The 24,715-nt window shown below is 48.2% G+C and overlaps 1 protein-coding gene and 1 pseudogene across 3 annotated transcripts in view; one reads left to right on the forward strand and one right to left on the reverse strand.

Annotated features, from left to right (window-relative positions):
- Positions 1-12,941: 12,941 nt before the first annotated feature.
- LOC101957752 (SH3 domain-binding protein 5 pseudogene) lies at positions 12,942-14,176 on the reverse strand (annotated as a pseudogene).
- A 5,171-nt stretch (positions 14,177-19,347) lies between these two features.
- Positions 19,348-24,715, forward strand: part of Sgsm1 (small G protein signaling modulator 1) — a 74,983-nt gene continuing 69,615 nt past the window's right edge. For 2 of the 3 annotated variants that reach the window (XM_078039631.1, XM_078039630.1), the window contains exons 1-2: positions 19,381-19,535; positions 19,619-19,662. In XM_078039631.1, the coding sequence (XP_077895757.1) occupies positions 19,517-19,535; positions 19,619-19,662 (63 nt within the window). In that variant the 5' untranslated portion in view covers positions 19,381-19,516. Of the gene's footprint in view, positions 19,536-19,618; positions 19,663-24,715 lie in introns of all 3 variants that reach the window. The other variant, XM_078039629.1, reaches the window with a different exon arrangement.

The raw sequence follows: 24,715 nt of genomic DNA on the forward strand, positions 1-24,715 counted from the left end.
AATATTACTATCCGGGCCTTTATTTTCAGCCAACCCACACTTCAGTGGTTACCTCCTCCCTCCCCATGCAGGTCACGAGCAAGAGTGATGTATTTCAAGCACTGAAAGAACAGAGGTGCCAACCTAGATTACTACAACCAGTGCCTTCAGAACTGGAAGAGAATTAGAGACCTTCCAAGATGAGAAGATCCTAACAGAATTCATGGGCACTAAACCAGCTGGACAGATACTTAAAGGAATCCTACACACAGAAGAGGAAGAAAGATGAACACAACCATGAGAGCTCAGGAAGTGTCTCTAGGAGAATAGATACACAATTGAGAAATGAGAGTGTCACATGTTATCAATTTAGAAAACCCTGAAACATCTGAGAATTCCATGTTTCCTTCTTCACCAAAAAGACAAGCAAAAAAGAGAAAGAAAGGAAGAAAGAAAGAAAGAAAGACAACAAAAAGATAAGAAACATACCATACCTTTCAGAATAACCTTGAGTACACATGGTCTTTATTCTTCAATTTAAAGATAGAGGGATAGATTGAATCTTTTTTTAAATCTAATTTCCACAAGAAACTCCCCTCCTCTGCAAAAGTGAGCAAAACTGAAAATGTAAAGATGGAAAATAATTTTCCAAGCAAGTGGAGTGTAGAGGCAGGGAGAGCTCACGATGCTTATATATGACAAACACACTGAAGCCAAAGCCAGGCACAAGAGACAAACAAGGTCACTCTATGTTCATCAAGGGAAATACAGCAAGAAGGTATCACAAAGTCACCAATACATATAAATGCACGAATATTGGAGCACCCAATTTTATCAAACACTACTAGACAAAAAGGAAGCCATAGGCTCCAAAAAAATAAAATGGGGTGACTTCAGAGCCCATCTCTCTGGGAGGTAGATCTTCCAGATGAACAATCAACAAGGGAATGTCAGAGTTAAGTAGCACTATGGGACGAGTGAACTTAACAGACATTGATAGAAAAGGCCATGCAACAGCTGTGGGGTACACATGCCACTCACCAGCACAAGGAACATTCCCCAAGGTATATTATGTATTAGGCCATAAAGCAAGTTCTTAAAAATACCAAAAAATCTTATATGCTTTCCAATCACGATGAGATGAAACCAGAAACTAAGAGCAGAAGAACCTACAGAAAACTCACAAACACTCAAAGATTATGCCTCACACCATCAAACAAGTGAAAAATCCCTAGAGTCAGAAGAATATGGAAAGACAACATATCAGAACTTGTGGAATCCAGAAACAGCACTATGAAAAGGAAAGACTACAGGAAACTGTACCTAAAGACAGAAGAGAGAGACCTCAAGTAAATTTCCTGGTGATGGCTCAGGAAAACATAAACCAGTCTAAAGTCAGGAGAAGGAAAGAAATAATCAAGATTAGGGTGAAAAAATGCAATAGGAAGTAGAGGAGCACCACCAAAGTTCATGGGAACAAAGAGTAGTTCTTTGAAAGCATAAAGCAAAGGTGGCAAAACTTTAGCTAAATTAACAAAAGAAAAAGAGATTAGACCCAGACCAATACAATGAAACTTAAAAAGGGAGGTCTTACAACAGATTCCAAGGAAATTCAAAGGATCATTAGGGAGGATTTTGAACAACTACATGCAAATATGTTGAAAAATCTAGGAGAAACCGACAAATTTAGGGACCCAAAATGAATCAAGAAGATACAAACATTCAGATAATAGGAGGGACAAGTAAGGAGACTGCAGTAGGGTCTTATGACAGAGATAAGCTCAGGTCCCAATGGAGTCAATGCTGAATTTGACCAGATTCTAGAAGAAGCAATAACACCAGTATCATGTTACCCAAAATGTTCCAAAGCCTAGATGTGGAAGGAACTTGTCTAAACTCAGCCTCCAAGTTTACTGTGTTCTGATTTAAAACCTGACCAGGACAGAACCACAACAACCATGAGCAGAACAATGTGAGGGGGACGTCCCTGCCCAGGAATGGAACCAGGTGTTGTGGGGGGATGGAGACAGTGGTGAGTGTAGTGCAGGTCTAAGAAGTGGTTTTGGGAGGCTGCAGGGGAGCCTGCTCCTGGGGCTTTTCTGCTGCTCCTGTAACAGGCACAGTCTAATTAGATTTCTATTGGACTGGGGAGTATTAGGGTGTCAGCCTGGTGAAGGACGAGAGCCTCCACTGGGCTTTCTGAAGAGATGACTCTTGTCTGCAGTTTGTGAGCTATAATTACGACAGCATTAGACAAAGATGTGCCAAAAGGGTTCCATCATTTTCAGGGTCGTCATGGTTAAGAAAGTTAAAATTCTTTGTGTTTAGAGACAAGAAGAGGAGAGGGAGTGTAGGTTGAGACAGAGCAAGTGGCTGACCTTGGGATTGCTCCCATGGGTTGTTGTCTTAGGGGACATGGCCCTGCCCCACTGAGGTGGGTGCCCTGGCCAAAGTGCCCTCACAAGTCTTCAAGGGGCAGAGCATGCCAGACTCACCATCCTATGGTGGAGGTGATAGGATGCCCAGTGACCCCATGGAGTGGAGGCAGCTGAGGTCAGCTGAGGCCAGCTGAGGGCAGTGGAGGACTGTTGGCATTTAGGCAGTGTCAGTCCTTAAAGCAGTTAGCATCACCCTATCTGAGTAATGGGGCTGAAGGTGATAAAGCCCAAGTGTGTTCTTAGCGCTTTTTCACGCTTCTCGTTTCTCCACTGGGGCTGATGACCATGGCCCCAAAGGCAGAGATCAGATCTGGGAGCCAGTCTGGACTCCCAGGTCTCATAGATGGAATATGGGTGGACTTCAAAGTAGAGGTTGATTATGGGAGTGTGGTGCTGGTTCCCCCAGGAGAGCTTAAGCCTTTCTGTGTGAGCAGGCTTTGGAGGATGGCAGTAACTGTGGCCACACCAGTGGTTTCTTTCCCTGGTGTGTGCCTTGCTTTCTGTCCCTTGGTCCCCATGGTGGTGCTCTGGCTAGGGGCACTGGAGGTGTTCTGTTCTAACTGTGCCCCATGTTGCTGCCTGTTGCTTGGGGTCCCTTTACTTTGGGAGGAGATACACAAGGCCTCAAACACAAGGCCTCAAAAGCTGTAATGAGTTCAGGAAGCAAGTCATGGCTCCCAGATCCTCTCGATGTCACAGGGACCAAAGGGAAACTAGAGGTATCCTTTCTGGCTGCACTGCTTGTCCCACAAGGTGAGCTTAGGTGTTTCTGGGTGGGCAGGCTTTGAGGGATGGGACTTGGGTTTGAAACACCACTATTTCCTTGTCCCTTTTTACCCTCTTTTGTGTGTTTTCTGGGTGCCATGGTGGTGCTCTGTCTAGGGGCACTGGAGGTGTTCTGTTCCAACCTTGCCCCATGTTGCTGCCTGTTGCTTGGGGATTCTCCTCTTTGGGAGGAGCTACACCAGGCCCCAAAGGCTGACATTAGTTCAGGGAGCAAGTCTGGGCTCTCTGATGTCCTTGATGTCCCAGGGACTGAAGGGAAACTAGAGATACCCTTTGTAGTATTTGTCCTTTGAGGTGAGTTTTGGTTTTTCTGGGTGGGCAGGCTTTGAGGTATGGCACTCGGGGTAGGAACTCCACTCTTTCCTTGCCCTTTTTACTCTCTTTTGTGTGTTTTCCAGGTGCCATGGTGGTGCTCTGGCTAGGGGCAGTGTAGGTGTCATTTCCCAAACTTGCCCCATGGTGCTCTCTAGTTTTGGGGGTTTCTCTACTTTTTGAGCTTGATATTTCCTTGTGTGATGTCCAACCCAAGGACAAGTCTGTCCTCGCAGCTGCCATTGAGGTCACTGAGTGTGTCTGGGTTCTGGCATGAGCACCCATGGTAGTGTTTCTATGTTTGTCAGCCCCAAGGGATAAGTAGTTTAGGCTCCTCAAGGTTGTTGGGCCCACAGTCAACAACCTGCTGCCCCTGGACCTGGAGCTCCCACGTGTCCAAGCTGATGACAGCTGACAAAGCTGGGGGCTCCAGGCTTCATCCCACCAGGAACCCCAGAGCTTGGTGGGACGGTGGCTCCAGGGGTGAGAGGCTGCTTCCCCTGCGGAATGTTTCCTCACATCCTTCGAACTAGAGAGCTGGAGCTTGCTGCAGGTGAGGGCCTGTGAGTACATTAGGGGTTTGGGCCCTGGTGAGAGTGCCAGAAGCTCCTACCCAAGGTGGAGGGAGGCCCCAGATGTGGGGGCTGTGAAGGCATAATAGTGTTCAAGGGCGTGACCCCAAAGGGGGCCACTGGCTGTGCAGCCAAGCCTGCCAATGTGCTGAAAGAGGGCCTGGGAGGAAGGGCCAAAGCAGCAATTGGCAGGCTGAGGGAGAGCGGTCCTGTAACATTGGTGATGGTAGGGTGAATCTGAGATGAGACAGCAGAGCCAACCAACACTGGGGTGTGGGCCACCATGGTTATGCTGCTGAGGGGGGGGAGGTCTGACTGAGGTCCACTGATGCCAGAGGCATGGCCCCTCCCAGTGGAGAGGGATCCCCCCCATGGGTTTGTGGGGCTATGGCACAGCTGTTCCCAATGGCCTGGGTCTCACCCATCAGAAGATGGTTGATGCGCTGCAGAGCTTTCTTCTTCTCCTGGTCTAGGTCCTCAGCAGTCACTGGACAGGCCACTAACAGAGGTGGTGGCAGCTTCAGAGGTTCCCCTCGGAAACTTGCGTTTCCATGGCCTACCGGTGTCTCTTGTGGGTGAGGACTTCTTCCTGGGCAATGGCTGTCCTGCCCTGCCTTCTGCCACCTTCTCACCCTGGGCCTTCTTTGGGGGAATCCCTGGGGATGAAGAGCATCCCGGGGGGGAGGGGGGCTCCCCTTTGGATGGGTCTGGAGCCCTCCTCTTCAGGGCTTGGAAACCTCGCGTAGAGCTGTAGGAGCTGCTGATGGGGTTTCTTTTGGGGCAGGAGCTCATGCAGGTGGCCCGGGAGCTCTCAGCTCTGTCTTGGGAGCTCTGGGTGCAGAGGTTTGCCTGCAGAGCCCCAGGCCTCAGCACAAAGGCAGGCACACAGCTATGGGCCCCCAGGGGCCTAAAAGTAGATTGTGCTCTTCCAGTGACCTGGGGACTCCTCTCTGATGTTCTCTATCTACAGCGTGCTCGGCTTGCTCAGCCACCACTTAGCCTCTGTCTCCAGGAGCTATGATCACAATCCTCCCTGGGTGGGTTCTTGGGGTGCTGGAAACTGGCAAGGGGCGACTTCCTGCCCCTGAGCCCTACAAGGCGTCTGCTGGCTGGGTCTGCGGACTGAGCTGCAGGAAGCCCTGAAAGCTGCAGCTGACAGCAGCATCTTCTTCAGGAGACCAGGCATGCGAAGGGAGGTGGCAATGTCCAAGTCTCGGAGAAAAGATCCAAGGGTCCGCAGGACCCTGGAAAAGCACCAAGGAGGCACTTTTTGCAACCGCTGAGGAGCAGTTGCAGGGTGGCAGCAAGATGACCTGCGAGTGGTGGCACTGGCCCAGGCAGCCTCGAGTGGCCAACCAGTATAGGGAAGTTAGCGGGGTCCACGACCGGGCTTCTTGTAGGACCCTTCTGGCAGGTCTCTGCCCCCCCAGCGCCGGGGCAGGGCTGAGGGACAACACTTGCCCTGGGAAGTCCCCATAGCAGTCTTAGCGAAGGCGCTAGTCAGTAATTCTAGTGTCCATCACAGAAGCTCCTTCTTCGGCTGCCCACGCAGCTTCAAGCAAAATGGCTGTCAGACCTGTTGCTAGGACACAGCTGAGGAAGGAATGAGTGGAGAACACACGAGCATGTGAGGAAAACCATCCACACTGGGCAAGAGGCAGACTTGCGCCAGGAAATGACGTGCAAATTCCCCATGCGTGTGCAAAGTTTGCATGCGCGTGCAAAGTCCACATGCTTGCACCAGATGCTGGAGAAATAGGCGTGGGAACTGCGTGCCTGGTGCGTGTGTGGGTCCTGGGAGGACTGTTGAGTGCTGGCACTGGGGCTGTGATCCAGGTCCCACTGATCCACCTCCTGACCCAATGTGGTGTCCCGATCATCTGGGAAGGGTTGTAGATGAAGGAAAGCCCAAAGGTTGAGGGGTGGCAGCTATGGCCAGGCCAGCGATCTCTCCCCTCAGACTGGTGCAGTGACCCCGCCCCTCCCCAGAGGCGGCCAGGATGGCAGCACAGGTGGCCTGGAGTCCAGTGGAGGTGAGGGCAGCCGGAGAATTGAGAATAGCTCTTGGGGCATGGAGCAGGTGGGGACTAGGGTGTCAAGCAGGTCTTTGGCTGGCAATACCTGCGCATTCTGTAGGGAGACATATCCCTGCCTCTTCAAGAGAGCTCTTCTCTGAAAAGGCGGGCAGTGGCATGGCCCCAATAGAAGCGCCCCCCCCCCATACCTCCAAGCTTGGAACAGGGTGGTAACCTCCCTGGGCCTCTGAAGGGGAAAGCAAGGGCATTAGATAGGCAGTGCACCAACAGGTGAGCAAGTGGTGGTGGCATCTCCAGGATCTCGCTTGCTGGGGCTGGGTAAGGACACCCTGACCTCCCTTGAAGGTGTGAGCTTGTGTTTGTATCTAGCCTTGCTCTGGTGAGGGTGGGTGGGGCTGGGTTTGACAGCCAGGAGCCCCGGCCCTGAGCTGTCAGAGCTCTGTCTGCTGTCCTGCCTGGGCCTGGTCAGTCAGAAGGGGAACTGCTGGGGGGCAAGTTTCTTGGCTGAGCAGCATTTTCAGGTGGTGGCAGCTTTGAGTTCGTGGCCTGTGTGTCTTCCTGCACTTCCTCTGGGAACAGTGGAGGGAACAGCTGCTGTGAACACATCTAAGGAGCCACCCAGAGTCTGACTGAGGGGTTCAGCAGAGCAGGTTGGGAGGGAATGGTACCCTGTGTCCACAGTCCTTTCTCTCTGTGTGGAAGCCAGAAGAACCCAGCTGTGTGCTCACAAAATCTGGTTTTATTCATATTTGGGTTGCTTTCTTTGAATTTTGGTTATCAAGATTCTCCAATTTTATTTTTTTAGTTGTCAACAGGCCTTTATTCATTTCTGTGCAGTGCTGAGAATTGAACCCAGTGCCTCCCACATGCTAGGCAAGCACTCTGCAACTGAGCCTCAACCCCAGGTCTCCAGTTTTTGACTGTGTCTTCATTGCTTAGCTGTTCTGGAGACAATACTAGGCCTCCTAGTGGTCCTACAGTGTAAGATATGTTACCTTTCACCAGTCCAATCCAACACAGACACCTGCAGACCCAGAGATCCCCTCAGCATTCACTCTTGGGAGGTTCCAGTTGTCATGGGTCTTGGCTTTCCCTGGATGGAAGGGCACCTGCCAGAGGTAGTTGTGTGTTTTCAAGCTTAAGCTCCCCATAACCCAAGGAGCAGCCCTGCATGTCCCACCACTCTCGACTGTCAAGAGCTACCCTTCCTCCTCAACACTGGTGGAGTGCTCTGAGGAAAATAAAAAGACACAGAGACAAGATGCAGAGGTAGGAAATTAAGATGGCAGAAAGGCAGAGGGACCAAGCTGCCAAGCTTTATTTATATCCATAGGTTACTATAGGTCATCAGCATAATTAGTACATATTGTTCATTGTATTACTAGGCAGTTTACAGACTTAGCAACATTATGCAGCTTATTCCTCAGTTACATACTAAGTTGCAATATGCAATGTTAGCAGCTTTGTGTAGCTCTCAAGAATGCCAATTGTATAAAGTTACTGCTATGTGGACAGATTTAGGTTCAGTGAAACATTATGGTCTTCTAACAAGAGAGTTCCTTTATTCCCAAGGAGCTGTGTGCCTTAGATTAAGGTGAGGCTGTTAAGACTCTAACATAGAGCTTCCTATTGAAGGTCATTGCTACAGCAGCCAGGCATCCTGTGTCTTTGCACAGAAACTTCCTAGCCGCCAAGCATGCCACAGTCATGAAGACTGAGAAAATCCCAACCGTAAGATTTCTAAGCACGCTCTCTCTCCTCTGGAAGGTGGCAAGGGCAGCCCACCTAGCAGTAAAACATCAGAGACCTCAATCCCAAGCACAGAACTCCTACAGAGTACTGGGAGGGTTTCTGAACTGGGCAAAATATCAGCAAGCTGGGCCTGGAGGAACGAGGCAGGAGGGAGCTTCAGCTGGGACCAGTGTCCAAGATAGCTGCTCCTCAAGCCCCTCCCTGTCCATGGGCTCTCTCTAGTCCACTGTACCTGCAGGTACAGGGTTCAGGCTGCTGGGTGGGGGTGTGGTGGCGCTCAGCTCCCCTGGTACAGTTATACCTGGCGGTGCATCCTCCTGAGCCTGGTTGGTGGTGCTGCCCTGCAGGCTGCAGTGGGGACCAGGCCAAAGAAGAAGTGGGATCACCAAATGGGCCTGTGTAGCCACAGACCAGTGTTCCTTTTCCAGTGGATGACAAACTAGGAGTTTGGGGTTGGGTTGCTAGAATATGGTCCTGGGGCTCAGTGTCTGGGTCCTTCCCTGTGTCACACAGCTGAGTGGGCACTTATTTTGAAGTGGCCAGGACCAGAAGCTTCTCCACTTCCCAGTGTAGTGAAATCATAGTGCTTTGGGGAAAATGGCTGGGAGATGGGTTTATGTCCCCCACCATAAGCCTCCCCGCAGGCTTTCAGGCTAGGAAATTCTCAGTATCCTCTTTCAGTTACCATTTCCTGCTGCATAGGGAGGAAAAATGGACACCCTCCTAGATCATGCCTGCCTCTGGAGTCAGGGTACTGACTGCCTGGATGGACGGGGTGACTGAACCTGGGCCACACCTGAGTGGTCCTGGAGCCTGGAATCTACCAAGCTTTTTATTTTCTACTAACAAAGGTAAACACAGTCTTTATTGCTTGTTTTATTCCTTAATAAGTAAGTAATTCATGCTTGTGGTAGATAATCTAGGAAGTACAGATCTACAAACAAACTTAAAAACAGCCCATGAGGAAGGATTCCAGCACCCAAGAGACCCTCACCATTGTCATTGTGGTTCACCCTCTTCATGTTTTACTCCTAGGTGTGCTCCCACGCCCACCTTCCCATAGGACAGAGGCAGTTCTTAAGAATGCTTAGGAGGTGGCAGTTTCTCAGGATCTTAATTTTGACATGCTAGGTACAGTTAGGGTGGGGACATATTGACTTTCAAAGATTTCAGAGTTTTGGAGGTCTTAAGAGGTGACATGGTGAAATCAGGAAAACAAATATTAAAGAAATTGAACTCATATTTGGCTGGGATTCCTTGGGAGGTGGACTTACCCTTGGAGTATATGAATGATGTTGTATACAAGTGGTGTGCAGACATTTGAAAGGAATCTACATTGTGGTGGTCACAAACACACACATAAAGGATTAATGTATATATATGCTAAGCCACATGAAGGCCTCACTGTGGTTTGTCAAGATCATCCTGATTCACAAGGACCCGCCTTTCCCTCTCCTTAGAGGGAACAGAATCTGAGTCCTGGAAACTGCCTTTGAAGAATCAAAATTGGCTTCGGAGATGAGAAAACACCGATGTTGGAGAGGACTGTGAAGAATTTGAGTTAGAAATTGATTTCTAAATGTGGAAGCACAACATAGTAATACATATTTATCATATTATATATAATATAAACATATAATTGCTTCTAAATTATCAAGTCTAATTTCATAAGTATGTATTTGATCTCCTTAAACGTTTATATCATGGGACAAACCCACATTTTTATTCTCTCTGGAAAATTTTTTTTAACTCCCACACTGAAAATTTTTCTTAGAATTGGGTTCAGCTTGTATTTTGACACTTATGATTTTATATATATATATATATATATATATTTAAATCTAGAGTTACTTGCACACATCATCTAATCACTTGTTTTTAAGTTGAATGTGATGATACACACACACACACACACACACACACACACACGCCCATTGATCAGCTGCATGAGGCAGCAGAAGCACAGAGAAGATACAGAATATGCCCAGGACTCCACAGTGGCATTCCCTTCTGAATGTTTGTGTCTCCTCCAAATTTATATGTTGAAGCCCTAATGCCAGAGTGATGGCGTGAGAAGTGAGGCTATTGTCAAGTAATTAGATTTAGATAGACCATGGGGGCATGGCTCCCAAAATGAGATTAGTATTCTTAGAAGATGAGGAAGAGACCAGACCTCTCGGCCAAGTGAGGACACAGTGGGAAGGAAGCTAGCTATGAGCAAGAACTCTTTCCAAGAACTCAATCTGCCAAAACTTTGACTTTGATCTTCCCACCCTCTCAAATGGGGAGAAATAAATAATTGCTTTTTAAGCTTCCCAGTTAAGAGTATTTTGTTATAGCAGCTAGAAACGATTACGGCAGCAAGTAAAAGGACTTTGTGAATATTAAAATGAAATAATGTATGCAAAGTGGTCTAGGAATACTAGCTTTATCATATCACCATTACCATTTTTCATAACAAAATGGCATAGGAGCTATTTTCCCACCTAATCCAATTCCAAAGGAAGCCACTGGACTTTGATCCAGCAGACAGAGGCTATAGACTTCCAGATGAAGTGGTACCCAGATTTTCAGGTAGCTTGTGGCCATTTTAAGACTCTACATAGACCTTTAGCTGCTCTGTGAATGATTTTTCTGGCCCATCATGAGATTTATACCCCTGTGCCATCAATACCATCCCCTTTTAGGGGGGCCAAGTCAATCTTGACCAGTCATTTACATCCTGAACCATTCTGAAATCCATGTGGATTTTCTCTTCCTAGAGGCCTGTAAAAACATGAATAACAGGTGATGTCACTGAAAACTGACACAGGAATGGAGAGCTCAGAGAGCCTGAAAAGGAGCCAGGCAATCAGAGGAAAGATGACACCAACGGTGGAGGAGGCCAACCTTTGTCCAGGGGCTGGGAGCAGAGCCAGCCAGAGTTCTTTCTGAAACCTGCTCAGGATGGAGTCTTGGAAAAAGAGTTGATATGTCAGCCATGAGCTGTGTGGAAGCAGGATGGATTTGGATTCTAGTAGAACTACATTTAAATTTCAGCTTTACAAATTTATAACTGAAGAATTAGGTTCAATTCCCTGAGATTCTATTTTCCAAACCACCAAATGGGCATTGTAAAGGAACCCTCGCCACAAAGATAGGGTGAAGGTGTCATGAGGCTACAATTACAAAGTACTTTTTTTTTTTTTTTTGGCAATTGGAGGCTGGCAAGCACAAGAGGAAAGGGTTGTGGAGTCAGGAGGAGCTGGTTAGAATGCTGTTTGGCCTCCTACCTGATTGACTTGCGGCAAATCACTTTCCTTATCTTGAAATAATATCAGAACATCCAGCCCCAATTGATTACAGTCACTACATGAGGTAACACACACACAGAGTTGAGCACAGGCCACAGAGCAAAGTATGAGCTCGGCAAAGAGAGGGTGTTGCTTTGTAAATCTGATTCTTATCCACCCCAAATTGCGCCCAGAGGAGAAATGTTCACTAATGTCGGCTCAGTTGTATGACGGAGTGCTGCATTCTTCAGGGTCCTAGCAAGAAACTGTTGTCATCACCACAGTGGGTAAGTTAAGAAATTAAGTGATAACAGCACCACAAATATATTAAAGTAATACAATCTCAAATAAAAATAACATATGCATGAATTATTTACAGGTGCAGTTGGAGCCTGACTGAAGATGGTGTGACTTAGGGTTTGTGTTTTTTCTTTCTTAAGCAATTTTTATTATAATCGAAGTGTTAAGACAAGTAAAAAATAACATTGCAGGAGCTAGGGTTGTGGCTCAGTGGCAGAGCGCTTGCCTTGCACATGTGAGGCACTGGGTTCGATCCTCAGCACCACATAAAAATGAATAAGCAAAGTAAAGATATTGCATCCATCTATAACTAAAAACTATTTTTAAAAATAACCTTGCAATCAGGATATTGTATCAGTCGATAAAAAAGAAGAAACCCCTACAGTATGAAGAGATATACAAAGGACTAAAATATACAGCTCTGTTAACAGACAACTTGAAATAGGGAGGTTGTTTTCATTTAGAAATGCTAAATTTTCTTGAAACAGAACAAAATACAGTGCTCTAAATATGCATAATTATGAAAATAAAGAAGAGCATCTGAACACTTACACTATTAGCATAGCAGACTCCATTGCTCCTATTTAACAGCCTTACTAACACAGGCCTACTCCCTTTCCAAGCTTAAACGACAGTCTCCTCTCCGGAATACCAGTGAAGCATAACTTTACATAGTTTATTTTGAAAGTTACCATCTACAGAGATATTAACACCTTGTCAACCTATTCTTCCCAACCATTCTTCACATGTACTTCTGCTGGAATGAATTTCCTTGGCTCGCAGGATAAGGTTATGCTATAGAAACTTCTCCCCAAAGCCACAGGTTCCCTTCTATGACCTATCCCTGCTACTCTTATCTCCTCTTCCCCACACTGAAATTCACCCTACCCCAAAAAAAATAGTGCAGTGCAATGTAGCCTTGCTAGAAAAGGGTTTTGATGGGTGTCCCAGGAGGCATGCTTTTTAAAAAGCTAACTCTGAACACCAGAGGTAATGGAAATGTTTTTGCATTTCATTTTGTGCTTTCATTAGGTCAAAAAGGTGTGCTCTGAGTACTTAATTTTTTGTTATGTGTATGGGTTTTTTTAAAAAAATATTCAGATGCTCTGGGATATAATGGGAGTGAACAAAGTGAGGGTCAGAAGGGAAAGAGATGCAAGCTGGGGCCCGTGATTTGGCTAAGCTTCCAGCCCTCCTCCTGGCTCATTCTTTCACAGGAACTAACTATTGCTTCCTCAGCACTGTTACAGGGACAGCTCTGCAAAGGCTGTGACCCTGGTCATAGTCCACCTGCAACACCCCTGCTCTGTAAAACCATCCCAAGGGCTCTTACTACACAGAAATTCTTTAGCCCTCAAGGTCACTGAAACTTCCTTAGAGTAGTTTAGAGTAGATGATGAAGGTTTGGCATCTATTAAATGATTATTATTAGCACAATGTTCTGAGTTTCATGTATAAATATTGATTGGCACATGGGCCCTAGCCCTGGATGTGTCAGCCCATCTGCACCATTATTAGGTCAGCGTTAATCCCATCTCTTCCCTTGGAGCCCTGGAGGGAAGAGCTGCTTCATCCGGGTCTCCAAGGCCTGGCCCTCAGGGGAGGTGTTGCTTTGGCTCTTCCCCTTGCTACCATCGCCACTGCAGTTGCTGAGGCCTTGATTGCTGTTGGCTTTCTCACCAGTTCTGTCCTCTGCCCCTCCTGCCTTGTCTTATTCTCCCTCACGTTCTGGGAGGAGAACTGCTGCGTTCACTTCGAGGACCCTGCACTGGGAACATCATCCCAAACTCTGACAGGGACACTGGGCTGGGCAGATCCAGGCTGCCAGGCCTTGTGACTGCAGGGAACTGGTCGGGCATTTCAGATGCGCTCCTTGTTCCTGAACTAAAGCTGGACACAATCTGGGTTTCTGAGTCATCTTCAGACCCAAAGTTGCTACAGAAACAGCATCCGGCTCAGGTTAGCCCTCCACCAGGTTCTCCGCAGAAGTGCTGCTGCCTTGAGCCCCCCACGTGCTGCAGTGTGTCTGCTCTTGGATCTAGCCCGAGATGCTCTGCAGATTCTTCAGGGCTGCCTTGTACTCGCCCTTGGCCAGAGCCAGATCATCCACAGGCTCAAGCTGCATATAGTACTTTCCCTTGAGTTCAAAATCAGGTTTGGACTTGCTGATGGCCCTCTTTTGAGTTTCTCCTCCTGTTGTCGCATGAGGCCTATGGCAGTATCCTACCTGGCTGCAGTCTCCTTCTGCTCCAGCTCACTTCTCCTCTTGGTCCTCCAAGATTCACCAGCTCCTGCCAGGAAGAGTGGCACTTGTCATCCTCCAGCAGCTGCTAGGTCAGGGAGGTGGTCTCTTTGGCAACACAGAACACCTCTGTGGCCCTCTTGAAATCCTGTGTGGCTTCTGAGCTTCCAGCTGAGGCCACCGCCACCCTCCACGCCTCCCAGTACAGCTTCCAATTTTCTTCACCAGTTCGTGCAGTTTCACCATTTCCTCAACCAGAACTGAGCTGAACTGTGAGGAGCATCCTCAAGTTTCGTTTCCTTTGTGTTGATATCACCTGTGGATCAATTAAACTTCTCCACTTCTCCCTGTATCCAGGGTCCACCTCTCCCTCCTCTTCCAGCCTCTGCTCCATTCCCTCCTCCTCCCTCCCGTTCCCCCCACGCCCTTCCCTTTCCCCCTCTTCTCCTCCATCTCCTCCCTGTGGCTCCCCTTTCAGAGGCCTCATCCTCACAGGCAGCGGGGATGCTCTGCAGCTTTGACAACCAACCAGCAATCGGTGCTCCAATTGCTCAGTAGCTTGGTACCCTGAAGGGGTCGCTGCTGCCATAGGCTCTGCTGGAGCCTCCTTCCCACAGCCTGGCACAGTAGGGGAACCGCTCTGGCTGGCACCTGAGAGGCACTGCTCACCAATCAACTTAGGATTTTTTGACTTTACATTGATGCAGAGTGATCCACATTCAGTAAAAACCGTACTTTGAATTTGGATTCTTTCCTGGGCTGGTGAGAGTACGATGTTGTCTCACAATGCTGGGCAGAGGCAGCAAGTCCTGCTCCCAGTCAGCCTCGGGATCCTGAGGGGAAACCATCAACCCTCTACAGTGGGCTGTGACCTGCGACAGTGATGTTGAGCAAGGGTGTGTGGTAGGTCCCTGCACTGAGTACGTTTGACTTTCAGTATTTTCTGATGGGTTTATTATAATGTAGCCCCATGTAAGCTGAGAAGCATAGGCCCAGGCAGGTTCCATCGACAACCACATGCAATAGTGTTGTATTGCAGAGAGAGCAACAGCGGGATGTCAGTCATTTGGGATGGATAGAACTATTGTTCTAGTGTTTCTTTTTTTTAATATTTATTTTTTAGTTTTCGGCGGACACAACATCTTTATTTGTATGTGGTGCTGAGGATCGAACCCAGGCTGCATGCATGCCAGGCGAGCGCACTACCGCTTCAGCCACATCCCCAGCCCAGTTCTACTGTTTCTTTCTGAACCATGTGACACTGTGGTGTCTCCCAAAAGAACAGACAGAGGGTACATCTCCACCTTACTGATTTAAGTCATGGCCTTCAGACTTGCTCAGACCAATAGAATAAGGTGGAGGACTTGATATGAGCATGTGCCAGACCTGGCCTTCCATGCCACGCTCTTCCTTTTGTGGTTCTATCATTTGCCATGAGAAGAACATGGCTCTGTTGGATCCTGAAAGGAGACCCACAGCGAGGAATCTAAACCCAACCGAAAGCCTGGACCAAGGTTAGCCAAGACCAAGGGAAAGTCAAAACCCACCTGCAAAGTCATGAATGCTTGTCTCATAGCCACTGAGATGTGTAGGTTGCTGGCTACCCTGTGGAACTGACAATGCACCCCTCTGGATTAGAGGGGACAAGGAGAGGTAGGTTCCTGGACTGGACTGTCTGGCAGTTTTGTAAAAGTGGTGACTTGTTGTACAATGATAGATGAAGCTGGCTTTCCAAATACCCATCACATACTAAGATGTTTATTCCCTACCTATTTTATAATTTCTGTGAGGAAAAAATAAAACCTTCATAATTGCTACCAAAAGAGAGGTGGGATGCAGTGCCTAGGAGCAGCTCTTTGGGTCATTACCTTGAGGATTTCCAACTCTCAGTTAGCTTGACTTCTCTCTGTTCCCATTTCTACCAGGACATTTAAATTCAGAGAGCCACATTGCCTGCCCCAGAAGGCTGCCTCTTGGTAAAGACTAATGTTGGTGTCCCTTTTAGTGTCTCCTGGGATTTCATCACACAAATACTTTTGGGCCATCATTTCTTCTTAAAGGGTAGGCTGATTGGCACCCCCCATAACAGCAGTTCTGTGTCAATACTGACACCTATGATTTAAACAGCTGTCCCACTCCAGGCTTGTGGTTAGGATCAAAATGTTACATAGTCATCCATGCATGCAATATAACAATATACTTTGGCCAATATTCCTACCCCTTGGTCCCTTTTCTCTACTGTTCTTTCTTTGATTTCCATGAGATCCACCCCACCTATCTTTCCCTTTTTCTTCTCTATCTCCCACATATGAGAGAAAACATACATCCCATATTTGTGCATCTAAGTTCTTTGGGGATGTTGGTGTGTAGGTTTTTTCCTTGATGTGTCCTTATTTGGTTTTGGTATGTGTGCAATACTGGCTTTATAAATTTTATAAATTTCATGGAGTAATTTGAGGAATTTTGGCATCACTTCTTCTTTAAAGGTTTTTGGTGGACCTCAGCTGGGAGTCCATCCAGCCCTGGGTTTTTCTTTGTTAGAGACAATAATGAAAAGCCTTCCATCTTATTTCATGTTATTGGTTTGTTTAGGTTTCCTTTTTCTACAGTTTTGGTAGATCCTATTTATCTAGCTATGTATTCATTTCTTCCAGGTTTTCCAATGTATTGGAGTACAAGTTTTCAAAATAGTCTCTAATGATCTTCTGGATTTCTGTGATATCTATGGTGATTTTACCTATTTAATCTCTAATTTTATAAACTTGGCCTTTCTCCCCTTTTCTCTTGGTTATGTTAGCATGGAGGCTTATCAACCTTGTTTACCTTTTCAAAGAAACACTGTTTCATTGATCCTTTGGTTGTTATTTTTTATTCTCAAGTTCATTAATGTTGGCTCTGATCTTATTTCCTTCCTTCCTTCAGTGTTTGTTCCTCCACCATAGCCTGGATTTTACACCATTTCCCATTTACACGGTGCACGATGTGGGCTTCCTCAGTAGAGGGTGCTGAAGTGACACTGCAGGAAGCAGAGGCCTCTTGTGGTTAAGCTACTGCACCATTGCTCTGTGATGCTGGTATGAGTCCAGGTGAGGGCAGCGTGGATCAGGTGAGGAGATCCTCAGATCCTGAGGAAGGCTTTGGTCTCCAGGAAAATTTCCCAACACTTTCCAAGCTGATCTTATGTGATGGTGCCCTCCTAGTGTATGGTCCAACTGTGGTGGCACTGGCTCCGAGTTCAGAACTTGGCAGTCCCTGGCCCCACTCATGCCCCACCTTCCTATGGTGGAAGAGCTGAAACACATCAGGTCTTTATCTTGGAGGAAAATTTCTAGAATATCAAGGAAAGACCAGCACAAGCCAGTTTTCAAGAGCCCCTGCTTGGCACGAAAGGAAAAGCATGGTTTGTGAAAAGTGGCTCCTAGAGTAAGGCGTAGGCATCCTTCTATTCTAAAGTACCCCATTTGACTTAGGGGTGCAGCTAAGCAAGATCCACCACTGGAGCCTGAGGTCAGAATTTGAGCTGCTGCTTGCTCACTGTATGCACTTGGAAAACCCCTTTCTTGGTTTTCTTCATCTATGACATAAGGACAAGTGGGAGTGGGCTCAATAGGGTCATGCAACCAAAGCCCAAGGACCTCAGCACAGTGCCCAGAACATACCAGGTCCTCAATCTATAGTAATTTTATACTTATTACCATTATTATTTGTGTTAGCTTTTTGGAGCTGTGACCAAAATACTCGACACAAACAACTTAGAGGAGGAAGGTTTTATTTTGTCTGATGATTTTCAGAGGATTCAGTTCATGGTCAGCCTGGTCAACTCAAGGCAGCCAGGAAGAAAAGTGAGAGAAAGAGGAAGTGTCCAAGGACAGGATAAAGCCTTCCAGGGCAGGTGACCAGTGACTACTTCCTCCAACTACATCTGTCTCCCAGCAGGGCATCCACTTATCAATGGATTAATCCATCAAGTGGATTAAGTCAGTGGTGAGGTCAGAGTCCTCATGATCTGATCCCTGCCTAAGAGCCCCACCTCTGAACCTTGGTGCATTGGGGACCACCCTTTCCACATATGAGCTTGGGGGACACTGCAGGTCAGAACCATAGCATCATTTATTTTCTGCTCTCAAGCAAGCATCTCCCATTCTCTAGTCTCCTGTGGACTCAGCACTTCATCTCTGACAGTGGGGATCCCCTCTTCTAGCTTAATAGGCACGTGTCCCAAGTCAGAAAATGTGGATCTTAAAGAGACGGTGCTGTTTACCTGAACGGTAACACACAACTACACTGTCCTTGCCAGGCGGATATTCTCAAGGGTCCCCCCTTTCTGGCCTTTGGACCTATCTTGGTTTTATCCCATTTCCAAGATCTCTAGGCTCCCATGAATGTTGAAAGCAGCCTTCAGGCCCTAAGAGGATCTTGGCCACCAGCCCTGTTGTGCACATCCCACTATGGTTCCCCTTGCTCATGCCACTCCAGGCCAGTGGGTCTACTCTCTGTCACACTCTCAGAGGGCACACTCATACCTCAGGGCCTTTGTGCTTGCTGTTTTTTTTTTTTACTCAAACTGCTCTACCTCTGGGCCCACCTCCACTGACCACCCTATTTCAGAATACAAACCCCATTTTTGCCCATTTTAAGAATGCAGTTTAGCATTTGCCATGTTTCAAGCATTATGTTAAGTCTTGATATAATAGAGTTCCTTAAAACTGTAGTTAGGAAATAAGAATGACCTTTCTCCCACCTCTCTTCCCAGCACCATTTCTTTTAATATTGTTTAATTATCAATGGATCTTTATTTTTATTTATTTATATGTGGTGCTGAGAATCAAACCCAGTGCCTCACACATGCTAGACAAGTGCTCTACCACTGAGCCAGGACCCCAGCCCCCCAGCACCATTTTTGGCTTTTGCCACACTTTGACATTTTAGTGTTCATGAGGGTTCGAATACAAGATCTTTTTTTAATTAAAAGTTTATTTATTTTGGTTGTAGGTGAACACAATACCTTTATTTTTATGCTGAGGATGGAACCCAGTGCCTCACGCATGCTACGCAAGTGCTCCACCTCTGAGCCACAACCCCAGCCCACAAGATCTTCAAGTACAAGATCTTCCGGCTCCTTTTCAGAGCAGGCCATGTTCACGTCGTGCTCACCCCTGAAGCTGGAGAACCAAGAACTTCCCGAGTCCATACAGCAGCCCCCCCTTGCAAATCACTCATGTTGGGGCTATCCGTTAACTTCTGTACCATGCTCTGGTACAGATATTAATGCACATTTTTATATATGCACATTCCCAAATGCCCATGTTTGGAGCCAGGTTTCATTTGAAGGTCACCATAATTTGTATTATATCTTCTGATTCAATGAAAGTTTTCTTTATATGTGTTAATAAAAAATGAAAAAATTTTTTTAAAGAGAGAATGCAGATACAGGCTCAGAAAATGGCAGTGGCAGCCCCACCATCTCTACACAACTTGCTCGCGCCCATCCAGCACCCATCAGACATTCCATGAAGCATGCTTGCCCTCTCGGTCCCACGCAGCAGGTGGACAGTGGCTTTGGGCGTGGGGCGGGCTGGGGCAGGCCAGGGCTGGCTGGTTGGCTCCGCGCACCCTCCTGCCTGCCTCCGGGCTTTACAGAGGGTGTGTTCCAGAGGGCGGGGCCGCAGCGCCATGACGTCACGACCTGGGCGGTCTTTGTCGTTCGCCCCGCCCCGCGCAGCTGCAGCAGCGCACCTAGCCGCGGAGCCGCTGCCGCCACCGCCGCCGCCTTCCCCGTTGCCGCCGCCTGCGACAGGACCTGAGCCGAGAGGACGCTGCGCGAGCCATGGCTGCGGCCCCCGCGGGTAAGGTGGGCGCAGGCGGGAGGGAGGACAGCCCCGGTCTCTCCCACCGCGTGCTCACCCGCGCCCTCCGGCTTGTCCCCCAGGGGCGGAGACCCGGCAGAAGCTGCTGCGCACCGTGAAGAAGGAGGTAGGTGCCCGGCGCCCCTGCGGGAGGGCGCAGCCGCCTGGGGAGTGGGGGGACAGCGGCTCCTGGAGGGATGCTCCTTGGTAGCGGGGGGCCGCCAGCGTTGGAGGTGGGCTCATCGGGGTGGCATCTACCGCCACAGGCCTGTAGGTGTGGCCTGTTAGTTTGGGGGTTGCAGGGCTGGAGGTGTGGGGGTACCTCTGGCGTGTTTGAGCTGTGTGTAGGGGTGGGTGCCATACCTTGAGGTGCCTGGCGAGACCCTGTCCTATGGAGGAACAGGTGTGTGGGTTTCAGTGAGAAAATCATATAGGAGAGACAAGCTCCCTGGGACAGGCAGGCCTATTGGGGCAGGGGACCATAATAAATCGGGCTGCCAAAAGGGGCCCGGCCTTCAGCAAAGGGGAGAGATTCAGTTTGGAAACAAAACAAACTGCACCCCATGTTCCCAGTTTTTGGAGCCACTTCCAGGAGCTGGGAGGCCCCTCCATGATGATCCCAGGTCAGTGTCTGTGGACTGCTCCCTTGGCAGGCAGGGTCTCCTCTTCCCTATCTCCTCACTGACAGACAGGCCTCAGTTCTCCCTCTGCCCTGGGCCAGTTAGCCCAGCCTCTGGATTCATAGCCAGCCACCTCCTGTATGTGCGTCTGTCTGAAGATGTCCAAACGTATTTCTAGGCATTGTATGTATGTGTATCTGTTTGTGTGAACTGTTTTTGTGAGTCTGTGTGATGCTAAGTATGAATAAATAATAAGGATGTGATTGTGTGTGTGTGTGTGTGTTCGTGTGGTGTGTGTATTGCCCTCCTCTTTTCACCACCTGCCCCCCATTACTTAGCCTGGCACCCCTTTGCAGCCATGTTTGCATCTTGTGAGGTGCCAGCTCAAGATCTTGCATGGCTGTAGACCTTATGGGCCAGCCTGGTCCTTGTGTGTGCATGGGAGTGGGTGTACATGTACGTGTGTGTTTATTAGGGGTGGGTGTACATGTACGTGTGTGTTTATTAGGGCTGGCAGCACTGAGCACCACTGAGGAGCCCCTCCCCATGAGAAGGCAGGCAGCCCTCTACGGCAGCCTGGAGGCTGGGACCTGTTGCTGTCCCCAGCTTAGGGGTAGCATGGTTGTGCACACAAGCGCTGGGTGTGTATTTTTCTTTTTCTTTTCTTTTTTTTCTTTTTCTTTTTTTTTTTAAGAATCAGCTCCAGGGCTGGTTGCACATTCTAGTGTTTTTGAATAAGGAAATGTGCAAGATATCTGGAATCCCTCAGAAAGCCCAGAGGTTTTCTGTTCAGTCCTGGTTTGTAAGGAAATGCCAGGTTGGTCCAATTGAGGAGGGCAGAATTGAAAAATGGCAGTCAAGAGAGTGTCAGCAAAGCATCTGGGAGGGCTCAGGTTCTGGTCCCAGATCTGTCACCAGCTCCCTCAGAACCCTGCCCAAGTCCCTTCCCTTCTCTAGGACTCTTTCTTGTATGCAGAAGGAGGCATTTGTCCTGATGTCCCAGTCTAATCCTTGTCATTGTAGCATGGTTTAGAGGGCAGGTTGTGGGGCATGCATTGCCCCAAGTGGCCAGAGATCTGGGCTTCTGTCCTGGGGTCATACAGGTTTGGAGTTGGAATGAGCCTTCTGTGTGGCTATAGGCTGAGGCCAGCTCCTGCTCAGAGGGACCGCTCCTCACCCTACTTGGTGCAACTCGCTAGGTTGTCCAGATCTGTTGAACTCCAGATCTGGAATCACAGTTGCAAATTGATGGTGCTTTCTAAATTCTGCATTGCTGGGGGCCCTTATTCTAGAAATAAGGGTTTCCATTTACCAGTGGACAGTACGTGCCATGCTCTGAGTATACCATAGGCTAATGAGGTAGGTAGGTTGAGTCCACTTCACACACAATCAACTGAGCCTCGAAGGGAGGAATGACTTGCCCAAGAGCATCCAGCGAAGAAGGGGCAGATTCAGGACTTACCGCTGACATCTGTCTGACATCAGAGCCAAGCTCTTACCCACCCCTCATACCATAAATGCTTCCATCGACACCTATATGGTGCCACAACCTTGGAATATGATGGGGACATAGTTTTCAATGTATAAATGGGAATCCTGTGACCTGGAGAGGGTAAGCCATGTTTCAAGGACACAGATCCAGTGGAGGGGAACTGGTTCAAATTTGCTGTCTTTGAGCTCTCTTAGGTTCCCCTAAGAGATTGGTAAAAAAGAATGAATGAATCTGTGTCCCCAAAGCAAACCTCCTCCATTGTTTCCTTCCATTGCTCACCTCCTTGGCAAGGAACATTTCTTCCAGTGTCAGAGAGCCAGTCTTTAGTGGGTTGGACGTCAAAGCTCTTGTTTAGAAATCTGAGTGCCGAATCATCTTTCCTCTCCCTCTTGGGTTCAGAGGAGCCATGTCCTTGACTGTTACAGCCTCACTCTTCTTTTTGGAAGGTGTGTCTTATCAGCTTCCCTAGATAAGCTGGGTAGCTTGCAAGCTTGAGCTGAGCCTCTGCAGCCACTAAGGGCCTGGCACAGTCTATGAGGCTGGAAAATCTGTTCAGTGCTGACCTGAGAAACCATCAGGACCCAGAACCAATGAAACTGGTCAAGAAGGTACATTGGCTCAACCAGAACTGGGTTCAAGTCCTGGAGGCTTTTTAAATGTTTTTTTTTTTTTTTAATGAGGATTGTGTGTCCAACATGAGCTTGGTTTCATAAACACAGCAGTGAAGCAGACAGACTCAACCCCTGCCCTCCTGGGGCTGGCATTCTCCTGGAATAATTATGAGGATCATTACAGAAGGCACTGGGCACCAACAAAGCATCAGATTGGGCCGGGGGGGGGGCGCAGATAGCAGTATAGCTTAGAGGTAGAGCACTTGCCTGGCATTCAGGAGACCCTGAGTTCTATCACCAACAGAGAGAGAGAGAGAGATATGATCAGGGCATCAGGGACGGCTTCCCTGAGGATGTGATGTACAAGAAGATACATGAAAGCTGAGTAGGCCTTTTAGGTGGAGGAGAGGGAAATCCATTCCACACAGGGAACTGTAGGTGCTGGAAGCTTTGTTGCTGGATGGTGCATGGTGAATTTGAAGGAAGCGAAGTAGCTGGAGCAGAAAGGAAGGAGAACTGTGTAGGCTGCAGAGGAAACAGGGTGTGTGGTCTTAGTCTAAGAGCAAAGGGGAAAGAATGGGGGGCGGGATTCTGGGATTATGGAGGGAAGGAAGGGGGGCTGAGATTGGTGGCTCCTTAGTTGGACCATCTTAGATAAGCACCTATCTATCTTCAGTGTCAGAGTTTGGGTTTATTCACAGTGGGAATGAAAATTACTCACCTGGCAGGATCAGCCAGGTGTGAAAACACCCACCGTGTTCACCTGAGCTTCTCCAGGGCAGGGTTATCGCTTGTCTCTCTTCCCCATGTGCCACGAAGGCAAAGCTGGAGACAGGTGGCCTCAGCATGATTTCCCCTGGTTAAGTCCCACCAGCTCTGTCATGGCTCCTACCTGGCTAGCTTGTCTCCCTGACACCCCTTAATTTTGTTTTGTTTCCCAGAGTGAGCAGGGACTGGCTTCCCGTTGCCTCGACAACTGCCATTAATGGAAGCAGCCATGTGATGCCAGTTGATAACGGAAGCCAAGTGACTAACTGCCTTGTTTTCCTGCCTCTGGCTGGGCTGGGAGGCCTCTTAATTGGAAAGGAGAAGGCAGGGGCTTGTGGGTGGCAGATGAGAGCCAGGGAGGAGGCAGGGAGATGAGGCAGGGCCTACAGGGGAAGGTGCTTTTACATCTGTGAACTGGGGCTGTTGGGAGGCATGTCACTGCAGAGCCATCTGCACAGCTGCCCAGCGGAGTGTGTTTGGGGAAGTGATCCTCCCAGCCCAGGGTGGGGGGCTGGAGGCAGTCCAGGAAGGCTGAGGGTACTTGCTGTTTCCAGGGGAACTCCATGGTTTGACTCCAACCCAGTCTTTCTTCATGAACTAGGGCGGTAGCTTTGTCCTTTCCGCAAAGTTGGGTCACCAGATAATATACAGGTGGCCCATTAAATTTGAATTTCAGAAAAAAACAGTGAATATGTTTTTATTATGTGTTGCTAAATATGGTGACCCTACCCCAGGGCACTTTTGGCAATGTCTGAAGCATTTTAGTTGTCACAGCTGGGACTTCCCCCAGCATCCAGCAGGAAGAGGCCAGGCATGGAGCTCACAACATCCTGCACTACACAAGACTTTTCCCACCCCAACCACGTCATCCACAGGGAGGATCCAGCCCAGAATGGACATATTGTCCCTTTTCCAAAATGCTGGGCACAAGACATGGTTTTGATTTTTTGGGGGGAGGGGGGGAGATTTTGGAATATTTGCATATACAAAATGAGGTAACTTAGGAATGGGACCCATTTCTACACATGAAATTCATTTATGTGAATGAAAAGCCATTTATGCTGAAGGTAACTTTATACAGGACTCAGTGAACCTGCATTTTGCTGTGAACTGTCACATGAGGTCAGGTGTGGAATTTTCCACTTGTGGCATCACATTCACATCAGAAAAGTTCAGGTTTGGGACTCTTGGATTAGAAATGCTCAAACTGTACTGAAATCTGGGAAAGCTGCTGTCACCTGATGCTGATGGGCCCCCACGCCACCACGCCCCTTCTAGCTACTCCGATGTGCATGTCCTCTTCTTGAGTAACTCATTCTCAATTCTTTTAAATTGTTTCCTATGCATTTTGGGGGTTCAGAGAAAAAGTGGGATCTGTGATTGCCCAGCTGTGTTGTCTGGGACAGACTTCCTGAGCCTGCCTCAGTGTTTCACCTGTAAAGTGGCTCGAGCCACCAGCAAAGCCAAACTTGTGCTAATATCTTTTTAATATTTATTGTTTAGTTGTAGTTTACTTTTATTTATTTATTTTTATGTGGTGCTGAGGTTCGAACCCAGGGCCTCGCATGTGTTAGGTGAGCACTCTACTGCTGAGCCACAACCCCAGCTCACTCTGTGCTAATATTAGCATTGCCTAATTCCTCCCAGCTCATGGGAGGGTTACAGGGTGCTGGGCACCAAGCCAAGAAG

This window comes from Ictidomys tridecemlineatus, chromosome 2 (genome assembly GCF_052094955.1).
Source record: "Ictidomys tridecemlineatus isolate mIctTri1 chromosome 2, mIctTri1.hap1, whole genome shotgun sequence".
In the NCBI taxonomy this organism is placed as follows: Eukaryota; Metazoa; Chordata; class Mammalia; order Rodentia; family Sciuridae; genus Ictidomys; species Ictidomys tridecemlineatus.